At 36.2% G+C, this 17,276-nt stretch overlaps 1 protein-coding gene across 1 annotated transcript in view; it reads left to right on the forward strand.

Annotated features, from left to right (window-relative positions):
- Window positions 1-17,276, forward strand: part of LOC107839945 — a 32,892-nt gene that overhangs the window by 7,116 nt on the left and 8,500 nt on the right. Inside the window, exons 2-7 of the mRNA XM_016683621.2 lie at window positions 5,135-5,357; window positions 11,370-11,517; window positions 12,263-12,370; window positions 14,069-14,232; window positions 14,848-15,013; window positions 15,241-15,377. Coding sequence (XP_016539107.1) covers window positions 5,135-5,357; window positions 11,370-11,517; window positions 12,263-12,370; window positions 14,069-14,232; window positions 14,848-15,013; window positions 15,241-15,377 — 946 coding nt within the window. The remainder of the gene's footprint in view (window positions 1-5,134; window positions 5,358-11,369; window positions 11,518-12,262; window positions 12,371-14,068; window positions 14,233-14,847; window positions 15,014-15,240; window positions 15,378-17,276) is intronic.

The raw sequence follows: 17,276 nt of genomic DNA on the forward strand, positions 1-17,276 counted from the left end.
GTTTGGTAGCTCCAGTCATTGAATCGGGTTGTGTAACCTGTTCCTCAACATCATTTCCTTCCTGCAGGTTAGTCTTAACACAGGATTCATCAAAGATCACATGCATGCTTTCTTCAACACAGTTAGTTCTGTTGTTTAAGACCCTATAAGCTTTACTATGAAGTGAATAACCTAAGAAGATTCTCTCATCACTTTTAACATCAAATTTTCCCAAATTATCCTTTCCATTATTATGTATGAAACATTTACAACCAAAGGTTCTAAAGTGAGAGATGTTAGGCTTTCTTCCTTTTAGTAATTCATAGGGAGTCTTCTCTAACAAAGGTCTGATCATGCATCTATTTATGATATATGCTGCAGTACTTATTGCCTCAGCCCATAGGTTTTTAGCAACATTTGCTGCAAGCATCATTGTTCTGGCCATATCTTCCAAGGTTCTATTTTTCCTTTCCACCACTCCATTTTGTTGTGGTGTTCTAGGAGCTGAGAAGTTATGATCTATACCATTTGCTAAACAAAATTCCAAGAATTTTACATTCTCAAATTCTGTACCATGGTCAGACCTTATGGAGACTAAAGAAGTACCTAGTTTCTTTTCAATTTTCTTGATGAAAATTTTAAAGATATCAAAGGCATTTTCTTTAGAGGCTAGAAACAAGGTCCAGGTGAACCTAGAATAATCATCAACAATTACAAAAGCATACCTCTTTCCACCTCTGCTTTGTAGTTTCATGGGTCCACACAAATCCACATGAACCAGGTCAAGGCACTTGGATGTGCTAACATGGTTCTTAGACTTAAAAGAAGACTTTACCTGCTTCCCTTTTACACAAGCACTACATAACTTTTCTTCTTTAAACTTGGTCTTGGGTAATCCCAATACCATGTCTTTGGAGGAGAGTATGTTTAGTTGTTTCAGACTTGCATGTCCAAGTCTTCTGTGCCAAAGGAGGGGATCATTTTCAATTGCACTTGGACAAGTTAACTCAGGTCTAGGTAGTGCCATGATGTTAGCTTTGTATACATTTCTATATCTCCTTGCAGTGAGCACAATCTCTTTGGTATCTATCCTTTTAACTTTGACCCCTGCAGCAGTAAAATAACTTTATTACCTTTGTCACACAGTTCTGAGATGCTCAGCAGATTATGCTTCAGTCCTTCTACAAGATAGACATCTTCCAATGCTTTTGACTCAGATGAGCCAATTTTTTGAACTCTAGTAATGATTCTCTTTTTTCCATCGCCAAAAGACACTTCTCTCCCATCTATTTTGGAGAGTGAAAGGAACTTTTTCTTATCACCAGTCATGTGTCTTGAGCAAGCACTGTCTAAGTACCAGTGCCTTTTGCTTCCTTTCACCTTCTCCTACAAAAGAAATCAATGGTTAGATTTAGGAACCCAGAAAAGCTTGGGTCCCTTTTTGTGAGTGAAAGGATGAATGAGATTTCTTTTAGTCCATGCAGGGAACACTTAGTGCAACCTGTTTCTATGATCAAAGCTGGTTTTATTCCTTTTGGTCTGAAAAGATCTGTTAGCCAGGTTTTGGCTGTTTGATCTGCTTTTTTCAGCCACTGGACATTTAGTGGTGGGATGTCTATGGTTTCCACAGATGTAACACAAATCTTTAGGATCATCGAGGCTTTTATGGAATCCCAAACCTGCCTTTTCATTGAAATTTCTCTCACTTAATTTGTGAACAATTCTTGAGGAATTTGTCCACCTGTTTGCCCTTTCAAGATCCAGTTTTAGTTTAGAAATTTCCTGAATCAATTTATTCATTTTTTCAGTTAAATCATGGCATTCTTGTTTATATTTAACGAGCTCAAGTTCAGCATTTTCTTGTTCTTTACTTATGGCCTTTTTCTCATTTTCAGTGAGAGTTAATTTGAGAACTTTAGACTTAAGATTGTTGTTTGAAATCTCAAGTTCTGCAACTTGTTTCTTGAGAGTGCAATTTTCCTTGTCAATTGTATCTGAGCAAGCCTTTAGATCAATGAGATCAAATTTGAGACTTGCTAGACTGTTGAACAATTCATCCCTATCAGAGGTTAGCTCTTGAAAATCATCAATCAATGCACTCATCAAGGAAACAAGTTTTGGTTTTGAGAACAATTGCAGTTTTTCTTTGAGTTCAAGTATACTTACCTCAGAGCCCTCATCTTCTTCATCTAGGTCTGAATCTCCAAGAGCCATGAATGCAGTTTCATCAACTTCATCTTCATCTGAATCAGATCCCCAGGCTGCTATCATTGCATGCTCCTCCTTTCTTTTTGCCTTCAGTTCCTTTTCAGCCCTTTCCTTCTTCCATTCTATTTCCCAGACTGGACAGTCCCTGATCTGATGATCAGTTTTGCCACATTTGTAGCACCCATTTGGATTGTCACTGGAACGTTTCTTCGTACCTGTTCCCTTCTTCTTCTTAAAGAATTTGCTGAAATTCTTGGTTATGAAGGCAACTTGCTCCTTATCAAGTTCAAATTCCTCATCACTATCAGAAGCTTTCAATGCTAAGATTTTCTCAGGGCCTGCTTGTTCTCTGACTCCATCAACTTCCATTTCATAAGTCCTTAAGTTCCCTACAAGTTCATCTAGGGTCATGCCATCAAGATCCTTATTTGCTTCTCTAATTGCAGTCACCTTAACATTCCATTTTGATTTTTGCAACACCCTCAGTACCTTTTCAACTTGTTCTTCCTCAGAGATGACTTTTCCTAAGGAAGTCAATTCATTAGTTAAGGTAGTAAGCCTTGTCATCATCTCATGCAGAGTTTCATTTTCCTTCATTTTGAATGCCTCATATTCAATAAAAAGGAGAGCAATTCTAAATTTTCTTACTTGAGAAATGCCTTCATGAGCATTTACCAGTGCATCCCAGATTTTTTTAGCAGTAGTGCAGGTGGACACCCCGTTGTATTCAGCAGGTCCTAGTCCACAAACCAAGATGTTCTTGGTCTTTGCATTTTTCTTCAAAGCCAATAAGTCATCTGGAGTAAATTCACTCCTTACTTTCTTGACTTGTTCACCATCAACAGTCTTCATTGGAATAGTGGGACCATCAGTAATCCGGTCCCATAATTCATAGTCTTCACCTTGAATAAACATCTCCACCCTTGCTTTCCACCAGATAAAGTGAGAACCATCAAAGAGTGGAGGTTTAGTAGTTGACTGACCTTCACTGTGACCAGTCGGAGGTACGGAATTCATCATATTGATCTTTTCTTAGGTGCTAGCCTTATTTAAGACAACCTCGCTCTGATACCGTTTGTTATAGTATGAGCCCGACTAATTGCCTAACTGTGGAACAAGTAAGTAAACGTGGTTCACAGAAATAAATACTAAACACAGTGTTTTTACGTGGAAAACACCTGGCTCAAGAAAGGTGTAAAAAACCACGACCTGTACCTCTACAGGATTTAACCCCAACTTCACTATAACACTTGAGCCTCAACAATCAACAGAATTACAAGACTTCTTGTAAACTAGGAATTAAAATTTCTAACTCCTATCAGTACAAAAACACAAATCTTCCCAAGATAAGTGTTCCCAAGTCTTTGAGTTCTCAACCTGAAGACACAACTCCTAACTTAGTTTATAAATCACTGAGACTAGAACAATGACTCATTACAACTCAAAGAACCTACCTACTACACACAGTCTACGACTTGCTAAGTAAGAGACCAGGTTCTTCTTCAAGTGTGTGAACTGATATGCTGATTGTTGATTATCTTTTCAGTGCTTGAGTGAGTTACTTGAATGCAGCTTGCCGTATATATGCACACCTTTTGATGCAGTCCTTTCTGATCTCTTCTTCTATCTTGTGTAGGACTCTATCAAGTAACTCCTCTTCTTGTTGCTGCCGCCTCTCACTCTCTCAGATTTTATAGGACTCTTTTGCTTTATCTTCTCTTTCAGCACTTTTGCACAACTTCATGTTTCTCTTTATCTTGACTAGGACTCTTTTGCAGGACTTCTTGTTCCACTCAACTTCTTCTGTTGTGGTAAATGTTTATCCACTTCTGTTTGTACGCAAAGTCATCTTATCAGTAACTTGTCTGCATCTCAGCTTTGTTCACTTGAATGGACCAGCTTTTACAACATGTTTCATTCATATGTCTATCATCAAAACTTCTCATGCCCTCTCATGCCCTAACAGTGGTGATGGTCTATTTATTCTATGAAATAAATACAGATACTTAAAATTTGTACCTTAGTCTTACTCCTACGCAAGTGTCAAGTTAGTTAAGACCATCTTGGATGTCCCTTAGATTTCTTTCAAGAGATTCAAATTGTAAAAGGAGATGAAGGAATGAGCTTATGTATGCAACGTAATAGTGCTAGAACTACAAGTATAATGTGCGATGACGAAGGGATCGGTGGTAGTGCAGTCACCCAACCCCGCTGCTTCAAGGAAGCAAAATGAAAGCTTCTTACTAAATCATAATATCAGTTGATCAATGGATGATGAATATTCTCCAAAACATTTGCAAAGCTGAAGTCAGTCACACTTCTAAGCCTTGGTTCCACTTGCCTGAGAATAGCCTAAAAGTGTATTGTGGGTGGGAAATATTTGGCTGGCAGTAGAAGAGTTAGAAACTTTGTGACACATGTAGCCTGTAGGACACTCTTTTATGAGGTGTTACGGGTTGATCACGGGAAAAAGTGTGGTTTTACAAGACCTCGAGTATGAGTATTTGTTTTAAAAGGAAATGCCGGCCAATGTGACTGTAAGCTTGAGTCAGCGAGGGAGTACAGTGGAAAAAGCCATGTTGACCCTTGGGCGAGTGGGTTTGGGGGAAAAATGACCACCATATAAATATAAGTACACGCACACACAGAGACACTAAGCCTGGTAAATAAAGTGGAGAACAGTTATTGACAGTATGTTTTCACCAAAATGGATCTTTTTTCCTTTCTAAGGGTTGGGGGTGGCAGTGCTCGTGCTGTACTATGTTTGTAAGCCTCACAGGTGTAGTGACCCCCCCTTCACCGCAAAGAAAAGAAAAATGATAGTTAGGTCAAGCATTCCTGTTAGGTTACCAAGTAAAAAAATGATTAAATTGGTTGTTCAGTTTTCCAACAAGTAGCAGTCTGAGCTTGTTAAGTCTTGCTCTGTTATATTCACCTCCTTTTACAGGTACAGTGCAGGAATCAGTAAATCATTGGCTGTCAAAGACACACAACTTTTGGAATGAAGTCACTTCACCACTGGTAAAAACTGTAAATGATAAAAGAACCAGTTTTCACAATGATGCTCAAGATGCAGAGGAAGTATTCATTGCTGAACAGACTGTTGATAGTCAAACACCGAATGGTGATCTTTCTGTTGCTGCCATTCTTTCCATTGAGCAATTTAGCAGGTAAGATACATTTTATGGTCTCATATAACTGGAACCACCTACTTCTGCCTCGAACTGCCTGATTTTATGTGTCTATCTTGGAAGTGCCTGTTGTGAATATTTTTGGGTTCTTATGTGCTTTGATGAATATCCTGCCAAAAAGAAGGGCCCCAGTAGATTTAAGGTAATTTAAGACATCTTCTCACATCAAGAAGTCCTCGTCTTATTGTCTGCTGAGCATGTTCTAGAAACTTACTTGTACAGAAGAGAATATCTTCCTAAAATATATTCCACAAAGTTATTTGTCAATTTTTTCCCGAGTTGATAGACCCTTAAATGGTCATTTTAGGAACTTTACTAGACAAGTCAGTAAGTGCCTGTTTGGATGGTGGTTTCCCATGGTATGGTATGGTATGGTATGGTTACCAAGGGACCCATGTTTGCTTTGATTGTTTTCTAAAAGTTATGGTATGGTATCTTTTCAAGGTTTGGTAACCATGAAATCCGTCAATTTATAGAACCACCGATTTGGTGGTATCCCATGGTTTTATTATTTCTTTTTCCAATTATACCCTTACATAATATTTTCTAATTCTATTTTGCCCTTTACATTGGTGAATAACATGTCCCCACCTCTTATTAAGCTCTATATTCCTCCAAATAAATTTCGTCCCAATTCCCAGATTTAATATCTTCATGTTGCGCTACACATTCTGTTGTGCAATATCTAATAATGCACTGGACAAAATCTCTCAACACGCAAGACAAAAAAGTAACGTAAATATAGATTGCAATATTGAAAGTGAAGGAATTACAAGAACAATAATTTAAATTCTCTGACATTTTGATATGTCCTCGTCGATTGATGAGTTTGCTGTGAAGGCGAGACTTTCACAATACTATACCATACATTATGAAACCATGACAAACCACCATCCAAACAGAATGATAGGACATACCCCTATAGTATTTCAGCATGAAAAATTGTCAGTGAACCTGCTCTTGAAACTAAATTTGTTTTTAATTAAGTCTCGCTATCTTTTCTAGGTTTTAGAGAAGTCTCTTAGAAAGCTACTCAGGCGGTTTTCTCCGAGGTTTTCTTCAGGGGCATGGACTCTTCGGAAAGTCCTCCGCCACTTTAGTAGTGTTATCTATGTTAACAGAGTAATTTTAGGAGACAATTCATTCAGATAAAGTCCGTCAGGAATGTACTTAAGCTAATTAGTGAAATCTTCTGAATGGGTGAATATAGGAGAAACATCTGGAATATGGTAGGGGCAGTCTATATATACAAACTGTGATGATGAAAAGTGTTATAAGGGAATAAGGGAGACTTGAAATCATGGAGTGTGGAGGGTGGTTGTCTCAAATACCTCATTCTCTTGATATCCATGCTAAGTCAACTAGTAAGAGAACAAAATAGAAGTAGAGGATTCACATAGGCAATACAAACTAGTTGAGATAAAGACTTGGTCAGTGTTGGTACATTTATGTTTGGTTTGGTGCTGGTCGGGAGTTTGTTTAGTTTGGTTAGAGATTATTGTCTGTTTAGGGGTGACTAGTGGGTGATGTTTAGAGAACCTTTAGTTCTAGAAAACCCTTCTTTGCTTTTATGACTGAGAAATCTATCTGAGGCCAACCTTTTAGGACCAAGCACAACGTTCAGAACTCAGGGTAATGGGCTTACCCATTTCTAACTCTAGAAACCCTTAATTGTCCTAAAAGAAATTTAGTGGTGTTTATTTTGTCAAAAGATGTTTGTGGTCGAAGGGGAGCCTTGGAGTAACTAGTAAAGTTGTTGTCATGTGACCAGGAGGTCATGGGTTCAAGCCTTGGAAACAGCCTCTGACAGAAATGCAAGGTAAGGTTGCGTACAATTAAGCCCGGCAACGGACCGGACCGGAACAACCGGAACGGTTTTACCGGAACCGGATCCGGTACCAGAAAGAATGTCCGGTGTATTATACTAGAACCGGTACCACCGGAAAGTATGGTCCTTCCACCTCGGTCCGGTTGTCACCGGTGCGGTACCGTGTCGGACTGGTACGGAAACCGGAGTTCCGGCGTTTTACTATTTGCATCTCATTGTTTGTTTAATTTTTTATTAATGTTATGACTTTTATAATAAAAGAATGTATGTATAGTTATAACATTTACTTTTTAACTTTAAAAAAATTAAAAGTATATAAATATTTTAATAATTTAAATTATTTTATTAATATAATTATAAAGTTATGCTAAAAAAAGTTAACATCAACTTGATATATAATTTTTAAAATAGTTATAAGTTTAACTCATAACATTAACTTTTTATTACATAACCTTAGAAAAATTTATATTTATTCAAATTTAATACATTACGTTGTACATTTATTATAACTATTAAAAGAGAATCTAATCTACGCAGCCACCTTCTAGGAAGGGTTCTGTTTGAATTAGATCTGTACTCTAGAATCTTAATATCTATAATGTTCATAATATTCTATACGTAAGTTATCTATTTCTATATTTTTCAGAATTGGTCTTTTTCCTTGTTCTTCCATTGCTTCCATTCCATCATCATATTCTCCTCAAATATTTCATCTATTTCGTCTTCAATCTGGGGCGGTAATTTTGGGAGCCCAAAATTTCTTCTTTCGGCATTAATCCAATCTCTAAATAATACCGAAATTTTCAAACTATCCTTCGCCAACGAATATCGATGATCTCCAATCATAAATCTTCCTGCACTAAAAGCTTGCTCCGATGCGACTGAAGAAGCTTGACTTGCTAGCAAATCTCAAACCACTCTTGATAGTTTTGGAAATTGTCTGGTACGGGTCTTCCACCATCCTAAAAGTTGTTGTCCATTTGCATCTCTAATACATTCCCGATCCTGAGAAATATATGAATCAAAATCATTACTACTACAACATTGAAGACCAAGTTCTTCACCCATCTCATCATCTAAATCATCATATCTATGTCTAAAAGTAGGAGGTTCGACTGCGCAATATTATGTTCCATAACTTGATACATGTTATATAAACTCCTGGCTTTAGGTACTATGCTAGCACAACACGTTTCAACTGGTGGCCTTTCATGAGGTTCAATTTCTAAATTGGTGTAAATTTTTTGAACCATCATAATTACACCATGTTCTTTGTAAAATGGGTTGAATAAAGTAGCTGTCAAATAAATTTGTGGAATCGGAAAAAAATATTTTTTAAATTTGTCAACCATAGCGTCAATTGCCTCTTTGTAAGGACAAATTTTTTTATAATTAGCAAGTACTTTAGAAATAGCAGTAATATTTACTAAAATGGAAGAAATAGTTGGAGTATATTGTGCAGATACTGTGTTCGTAGCTTGATAAAAAGTTTTCAAAAATTTACAAAGTTCTTCTACTTCAATCAAATCTTCAGAACCTAGCCTTAAATCATTAGTCGTATTAAGCGAATTATAAACTAATTGTATAGGTTCACGATAGACACTAGCAACTTCAAGCATTTGATACAAAGAATTCCATCTAGTAGGAATTTCTCTTGGAACTTTTCTATATGGAAGGTCACATTTTTTACATTGATATTTAAAATCATCTATTATAGCCTTTTTTTTATTTTTAAAAATAAAACTATATGCAATGCGAACCTTATAACAACCATCTCCAAATAACTCAACACCATCATGTACTATCAAATTTAAAATATGTGAGTGCATCTAACATGAAAATAATCAATATCCATGGGACATAGTCTAGTATTTAAAAAATCAATGGCTTTCAAAATATTAGAAGCATTATCTAATGTACATGTCATAGTTTTATCAATAAGTCTAAAATATTTTAAGCTCCGCTATTGTAAAAGATATATATTTACCGGTTTTAGTTTCGTCAACATATTTATAAGCAATAATTCTTTTTTGCATGTTCCAATGGTGATCAATCCAATGAACCGTGATAGTAAAGTAATCATTACCGATAATACTACGACCCACATCAGAAGTAATAGATACTCTACCATCAAAATTACTAAATAAGCAACGAAGAAAATGATAGTGTTCACCTTGAAATTTAAAAATATCATTTTTAATTGTATTTCGTGAAAAACCTTTGTAAGAAGGATTATATACTCGTTGAATATAATGAATAAAACCGGAATGCGAAGGAAAACTGAATGACAATCCCATAACAACAACCATTTTCGCTAGTTCTTCTCTATCTACATCTTCATTAGATGTCAATGTAGAACTTGAGCTAGTGGGGTTAAACCTATCTAAACACGTTTGAACCATATTACCTCCCACAGATTCTTCTGTCAATGGTGTACCACCTTTTTTTGCCTTAGCCTCATTTTCTAGACGAATAAATTTTGTATTACATTTCCTCAAATGCATAGTAAGCTACCCTGTCCCACCATTTTTTCCCCCAGTCAAATGTTTCATAACTCTCTTACATTTATTGCAAGTAGCAGTATGTTTTTCCTTATCTTGACTCATAAATTGCCAAACTAAAGACCGTTTAGGACGTTTAGTACCTTTGGCCCTACTAAATTCCAGTAAAGGGGGAAGTACATCATCGTCTTTTGGTATTTCCGTAACCGGACTAGTAGGGGTAGGGGTTTCACCTAACTCTTGTACTTCTATATCATCTTCTTCCGGTAAGTCTTCCTCAAAATTATTAAAACGCCTACTTAGTGTCTCATGGTCTAATTCCATATCGGCACCAACATCAAAACCATTAGGTTGTGATAAAGAATTTTCATTAAATCTGGGCGATAATGAACTAGTAGTAGCATTATTTTTTTTATTTCTACGAAAAACCTTACCAAAGATTGGTCTCTTACCACTACTTTTATTTGCATCCATAATTAAATTTAAATATAATTAAAATGTTAAAACAAGCAATATAAATATTATAAATCAAAAAATAAATGTAAGACTGTAAGTAAACAAATATAGATATTAAAAATAAAAAATATAGAGATTAAAGTTGGAACGAATATACCGAACGTCTGCGTAAAAGCAAACGTATACCAAATGTCGTAATTGAAATATGATAATTGAAGCTTGTAGTATCTTTAAGAAAATCCACAACTCCAATTAATACAAAAATTATAAATATTGAGTACGAGAATATTAAGATTTAAGATTTAGAGAGCATGAGAAATTGAGAAATTTGTGAGAAAAAAAAATTGATTTAAAAGGATATTTATAGTAGAAAATTAATGGTGTAGTGGACTAATTGGGAGGGGGAGGCACAAAATAGCCGTTGCCCCCTCCAACAGCTATTTTACAACGGTCAACAACGGCCAAAACCAAAAAATTTTTTTTTTTAAAAAATTAACATGCACCGGTCGGCACCGGACCGGATCCGGTCAACCGGCACCGGAACCGGAACTACCGGAAAAAAATGCCCCTCCGCACCGGTACCGTATTCCGGGTCGTTTGGTACCGGTATACCGGTACAAACCGGTACCGTTGCGTTACCGGACCGGAACCGGATTAACTCCGGTCCGCTGCCACCCTTACGTACAATACACACTTGTGGTGGAGCCCTTTCTCAGACACTGCGCATAATGGTAGCTTTAGTGCACTGGGCTGTCCTAAAAGATGTTTGTGGTATTAGAATGAAATGTGCCTAAAATGAAACACCGGTGGGTAAGCGGTTTTCACGTAGCTGACTAGCTAGGTTGGATTGAGGATAGTTGTTATTGCAATTGCAGAGAGGGAGAAATGGAGTGGGGAGAGTATAATTGCTTAAGGAAGAAATCCAATAAAATTTAAAAAGTTAATCATGATATGGTGAAACATGTTTTTTAATACTCTTTGAGTTAGGTGATGCAAAAATCTTTTGACATTTTTACACATCCTTGTCTTTGCACCCTCCACTACTTTTAGGTAGTTCTTCTTGCAATTGAGTGTTAAAATTGGGAACTGAGCTTACCTATGTTTCTATTTGTGGTTAGCTTCAATGCTCAACAAACCGATGATGAGTAAATATACGTTTCTAAAATTAAAATGTGAACTTGTATATGACATGTGATAGATGTGCAGGATGTACGGATTGACTGGACAGAAAATGCAGAAGATATTCAAAGCACTTGTTCCTGAATCTGTTCATAGTGATGCTCGCAGTTTGGTTGAATACTGCTGCTTTAGGTTTCTATCAAAGGATGCTTCTGTCCTTCATCCTTGCCTGAAGGTTTGCTGACTTAACTACGTGTTTCCTTTCTAGTCTTTATCAGCTTTTTTTTCTTCTGAGCATAACATGTAAGCTAGGAGTCTTATGTTCAGTTTACTCCTCTATCCTACCCCCTCCAATCCTATTATGGAGAGCCCAATTTTCCATTTATTAGTTTTGAAGTATCAGGAAAAGTTTCTTGTATGGTTGAGCCCTATTCCTCGAGTGGTCTCTGCTTGTTGATGATCTACGGAACACAAACCCCATCTGAAGAACAGAACATGTAAATCTTAGATGTGTTGAAGTATATTTGTGATCCTGTTAGTCATCATCTCTTTTGATGTGGATGTTTAACTGTTTTATTCTACTTTTGGTTTCAGTTTACCGAAAAAAACTTCAATGTCTTTTTGACAAAAATGAAATTCAATATCTTGCGGGATACCGTGTCTTTTATGATGAACTAAATTTGGCTATTCCGTTGATTCAGCACAATCTGAAAGTTGCAGTCTAGGATCAGTAAATATTGGTTTGAACATTTTAGATTTTTAAAGGGAAGAAGAAAAAGAATGATAGAACCCTTGAAATCTTTCCTAGGTCCTCTAGGAATAGGAATGCTTCCAGTTAATTCGTTTTAATTTCCATGCCTGAAGTTTTTTAACAACTTTGCATAAAAGAAATGCATACTCGATATTTTCAGATAGGGATGAGTGGTAAAAGTTAAGATTTATCTCTAGTCATTCATTAATATTTTCAGATGCGATTGTAGGAACCTGCATTCCAGAGACTGATTTTTGTAACTATGCTTGCATGGGAGCAACCATATAGGAGGAGACGAGATTTCCGAGTTAAATTTTCAGAGAAGCATTCTCTCCAGGTTCTTTCTCTGCTCTTCACATCTGATAGGTGATAGGTTGTATGTTTATGACATGGGCCACTTTAAGGGTAGGCTGTTGGCTTTAGGCTGTTAGTATAACTGTAGATGCATTTTCAAAGAAAGCTGATGGATAAATACGGTATCATCACTCACAATTTTATGGCATCTTATATGACTCTTCTGATGATCTGCCAAAGAAGATAAATTATGGTCATCTTTATGTGCTAGAACTAATAAGGTCAGTTGGTACCATCTTTTCGACCTTTAATCGTGTTGCGTGTGCCAAGAATCACCAAATATTCTGTCTTTTATTTCTGTTTTTCCCTTCCTTTTCTCAGTTTGTTCTTGTGGTGTGTAAGGAGGATAGGATATTCTGTATATGCCAACCTTCTCTATTCTTTTCAATGGTTCGTTTATTTCAGTGAAAATGCCATTGTATTTAATCATTTAAATTGAGGTTTGCTGGTGGTGCACTATGTTCAAGGGAAAAAAGTCCTTTTTCCCTTTATGCAGTCAGGTCAAGCTCTATTGTTGAAGTTTAAACAAACTTTCCACCTAACAGAGCATAATATCTGGAGGCTGCTTGCTGTTTTCCAAGAACAATCTCAAGCTTTTAAAACCGAAACTGAAACAGTAGATAGTTTATGGGTAATTGTGCTGTAAAACGGTGGAAATCCCTTTGCAGTGATAATAGTGCATTTTAGGGGTGAATAAACTGGTTTGCTTGACATGGTATTAAATATGAAAGTGAAGATGTACTTACTAGAATTACTTCTATCTCTGGGTCACTTTTCGGGGCTGGTGTAGGGAGTGTCAGAGACTTGGGTTTACTGCCATTTTGTGTAGTACAATCTCTTTAGGACCTTGCATTGTGTATTGGAAAGTTCATTTTCTTTTTTCTAAACCATTTTGTATCTTTGAACGTTATATACAGTGGCGGAGCCAGACTTTTGGTTAAGGGTGTTCATATTTTTCCTTGGGCAAAGAACTATTTAAAAAACAAAGAAAATAAAACACTGCTGCACCTGCCAAGGTTCGAACCAGGGTTATTGATGTGGAAATGCACACTCTTGACCACTGGACTATGCTTCTTTGGCTTGTCAAGGGTGTGCAACAACATATATATAACCATAAATATTTATATTTAACCTATATAATCGAAAAAAAATTTTCGACGAAGGGTGTTCATCTGACCATCCTTCGTTGGTTGTGGCTCCGCCACTGGTTATATAGGGTGTGGCCACCCTTTGGTGGCAGTATCAATGACGATTATAAATTTATCTGTTAAAATTTACAAAAGAAATTGCTGAGAACAAAGAAGATTTAGGAAAGGAGAGGCTGGAGGTGGATGCTATGAGGAGCAAATCCTTTTGTTCTCTGTCATATGTAGTTCAGACCTCACTTTTGCTTTCCATGTATACTAATTTGCTCCCATGATGATCAAAATAAAACATTCTCCCTGATCTGTTAGGATATTAATATTTTCAAGCTTGGAAAGGTGGCTTCTCCATTTTTCATATTATATATTTGTTCTCAACAAGTGTTTCATGATTGTGTTTCACTAAAAAGTTCTTTACGATGAACACAAAAATATATGAGTCAAGCCTCTTCATGTTTGAGGAAGAATAATTTAATTTTCTAGGTTTTGTTGCACGTACTTCGGTTGTTATAACCTAAATATATCTGTTTCTGCTGAAGCTAAAGAGTAGGCTAGTCGGAGAAGAGGCATTTGTTCGTATTGCTCCTGCTGTTGCCGGTATAGCTGATTGGACAACAGCACACAACCTTTTCAAAGCTCTTGCTGGTAATGATCGGGGCATCTCATTTACCTCATGGTCCACATACATATGTGAACTTCTCAAGTGAGCATCCTCTCTGTTGAGTATAAAGTTTCTTCAAGTATGCTATGTGCATGTGATTGCAGAATTGAAATTTTTGGTCAATTATCAGCTAACATACACAAAGCATCATAATTCACAATGAATATCTGGTGTACTAATTTGAAAATCAAATGCTGTAGTAGGATTTCTTGACAATGCTTACTCATTCTCACTTGACAATTAGAAGTAAAGTTATCACATAAAACTGAATAGGGCAATTATTTAGCATTTGTGTGAATACAAAAGCTTTTGAATATTCATATGTGAAATCTCCTGCAGTTTCTTTCATTTTCTCAACATTCTAGTTGTTTTTTTGTATGACGATGACATGAGGTGAACTTAAATGGAGCAACATGGTCAGTGAGGATTCAAATATCCGACTCACGCTTGTTTGGGACTGAGGCTTAGTTATTCTTGTTGTCTTAACATTCTAGTTGTTTGGGTTTATTAGTATTTGGAGTATAGTTCTGTCCTTTTCAGTAATGGGGATATTTTTTGTTATTAATTTTGATTTCTATTTATGAGGGAACTCTTGACTAAGCTTGAAATCTGGAAGTCACTAGTATAATTCTTCTGATGTTTCTTTTCTTATTTTAGAGTGCATGAAGGACAGAAGTCATACCAGTTTCAAGATCTCTCCCAGCTCCACAACGAGAGAATCTTGTGCATTGGTTCCGGTGGAAAATACCCTGTTCTTAAATGGGTTAATAATGTGGCATGGCCTGGAAAACTAATTTTGACTGATAGGGCCCTGTACTTTGAGGTACTCATTAATAGTTAAATGCTTCCAAATAACTGTGAAAAGGTCTCATGAGATGTCCTAACCCATCACTATTGATGAAAATATCTTTCTTGTAATTCAATTTCTTCATAGTTCTTAGTTCCTTTTAAGTCATAAAAATTGAGCCAAATGGCTAATGATATTCATTTGATTTGGCTAGTTGAACAGTTTGCACCCTATACTGTAGAATCAATTCTTGTGTCTTGCAGGCAGTTGGTTTGATGGGAAAAAGAAATACATCAAGATTGGATCTTACAGGAGAAGGTTCAAGCATAAAGAGAACAAGAGTTGGGCCTCTGGGCTTTGACTTTCTAGATTCTGCTGTTTCTGTCACTTCGGGTCCTCAGTGAGTAAGCTTCTCCAACCAATGGCATGTGGACTATATCATCTCCATTTCCTTTTAGTTTTACTTTATACAGAACTTTTGTTGGCATCTCCCAAGCCTTAAGTAGAGACTCAAATTAGGCCCACAACTTCATGACGGTACATACGTTTAATGGCCATCTGTCAATTTTTCAGGTTTTTAAAAGATCACAATTCACATATATACAAAGTTCCATCCTAAGAACAAATAGCTTTCCGAAGTTAGTGTTCACTTTTACACTTCTTCCTGTTTTATCACATCTAGGATAGACACGCCATTATCTAGTAGAGACAAAGAAGGGATTGCCTGTGTCAGCGATTATTTTCGATAGCAGCAAGAAGATCCAGATTAAGAGGAGGAACTGGTTCATCTAATCTTACCTTGAATTGTAACAGAATTTGACCTCTCTTTTTTGTCATTGTATGACTATAGATATATGAAAATAGTGTTTAGGATATTTCACTAGAACAAAGCAAACAAGATTTAAATCTGCAGGGGTTTTCGAGCTGTCTTGCCTTCAGTATATTACAAGCATTCTAACTCCACACCTTGAAATATTTTCTTTTAAACCCTTGAGTGAATTCATTCTGTTATACATATTACTTGAATGGAAGAGACTAATCTAGGAGTTCAAACGTTTAGTAAAATCTAAGTACAAGTCCGTGCAGAAAATTTCATAGATCAAGGAAACAGACTTTAGTCTTGACTAACCTATCAAGTAAGCACTTAGGCCTATTTTAGTGAACGAACTAACTTTTCCCATCAAAACTTGATTCCTCATGCAACTTTTGGCATTACCAAAATACTGTATTGAAGTCATCATAACTATTTTTGAAACTAGTCATCATAACTATTTTGTGTGTATGGATGAGTGTTGCATGTAAAACAAACATGCTGCTAGCTGATGGGAAGGGAATGGTCAGATTGTGATTGGGGCTGTTTTTTTTCGTTCTTTTTAAAATTTATTATTAAATGTTATATTATTCCTCATAGTATTTGATAATAAAGGTATTATTTGACTTCCTGAATCTTTCCTTCCATTAAAAGAAACCACGAGCCATATATGAAACAATCCCATTTAGGACAAAAGGAAGTAGGCCTGAAAATGCTCTCCATACATCGTAACTAGAGGCGACAAAATTAGCCCATGAAATATTGACCCTCCCAACTCGTTCTCTTTTATTACTTTAGTCCCTTTTGACCTGCCCAATTGGTCCATCTAAAGCTGAGTTGATATGTAGCCCAAATTAACCCATGAGAAACCCTGTCAAAATATTTTATAGTACTTTTCTAAAAAAAATTGATATGTTATATATAGTCATAGTTCAACATTACGATGCTTTATACCTCTTTTGAAAAGGCTTTACTACTCTGCTTTCCTGATCGAAAAAAAAATAGTCATAGCAAACAAAAAAGTCTTATTAAGTAACTAAAAAATTATAAGAAAACAAACAAAGAAATTAAAACATGTAAGAGTTGGGCGGGTTTGGCTGTATGAACCATCCTTAGCCCATTTTGACCTAACCCATTTCAGCTCAAGTAACATTTCGCTGGGTAAATGATCCGCCCATTTGACGCCCCTAATTCTAACTTCAAGTTTCACATATACATGCCAATCTTAAAAGGAAGTACGCTAACTAATCACCAAAGTTATCATATTACTAACTAGTAATATGCAAATGATTTGAATCAATCTCTCAATTTATCTTATTAGAAAGTTTGTCATCAAAGTTATTTCGGCCTTGGGATCAGAAATCTTCCCAAGTTTCTTCTTTATCCCAATTAGTGCAGGCAAATTTCTTACTTCATTGGAGTTTAGATTTGATGTTAGACTTGTTGATCCTAAAATCATTTGTCTTTCCCTGTGTTTGTAGTTGACTA

This window comes from Capsicum annuum, chromosome 8, assembly GCF_002878395.1.
Source record: "Capsicum annuum cultivar UCD-10X-F1 chromosome 8, UCD10Xv1.1, whole genome shotgun sequence".
NCBI classification, from domain to species: Eukaryota; Viridiplantae; Streptophyta; class Magnoliopsida; order Solanales; family Solanaceae; genus Capsicum; species Capsicum annuum.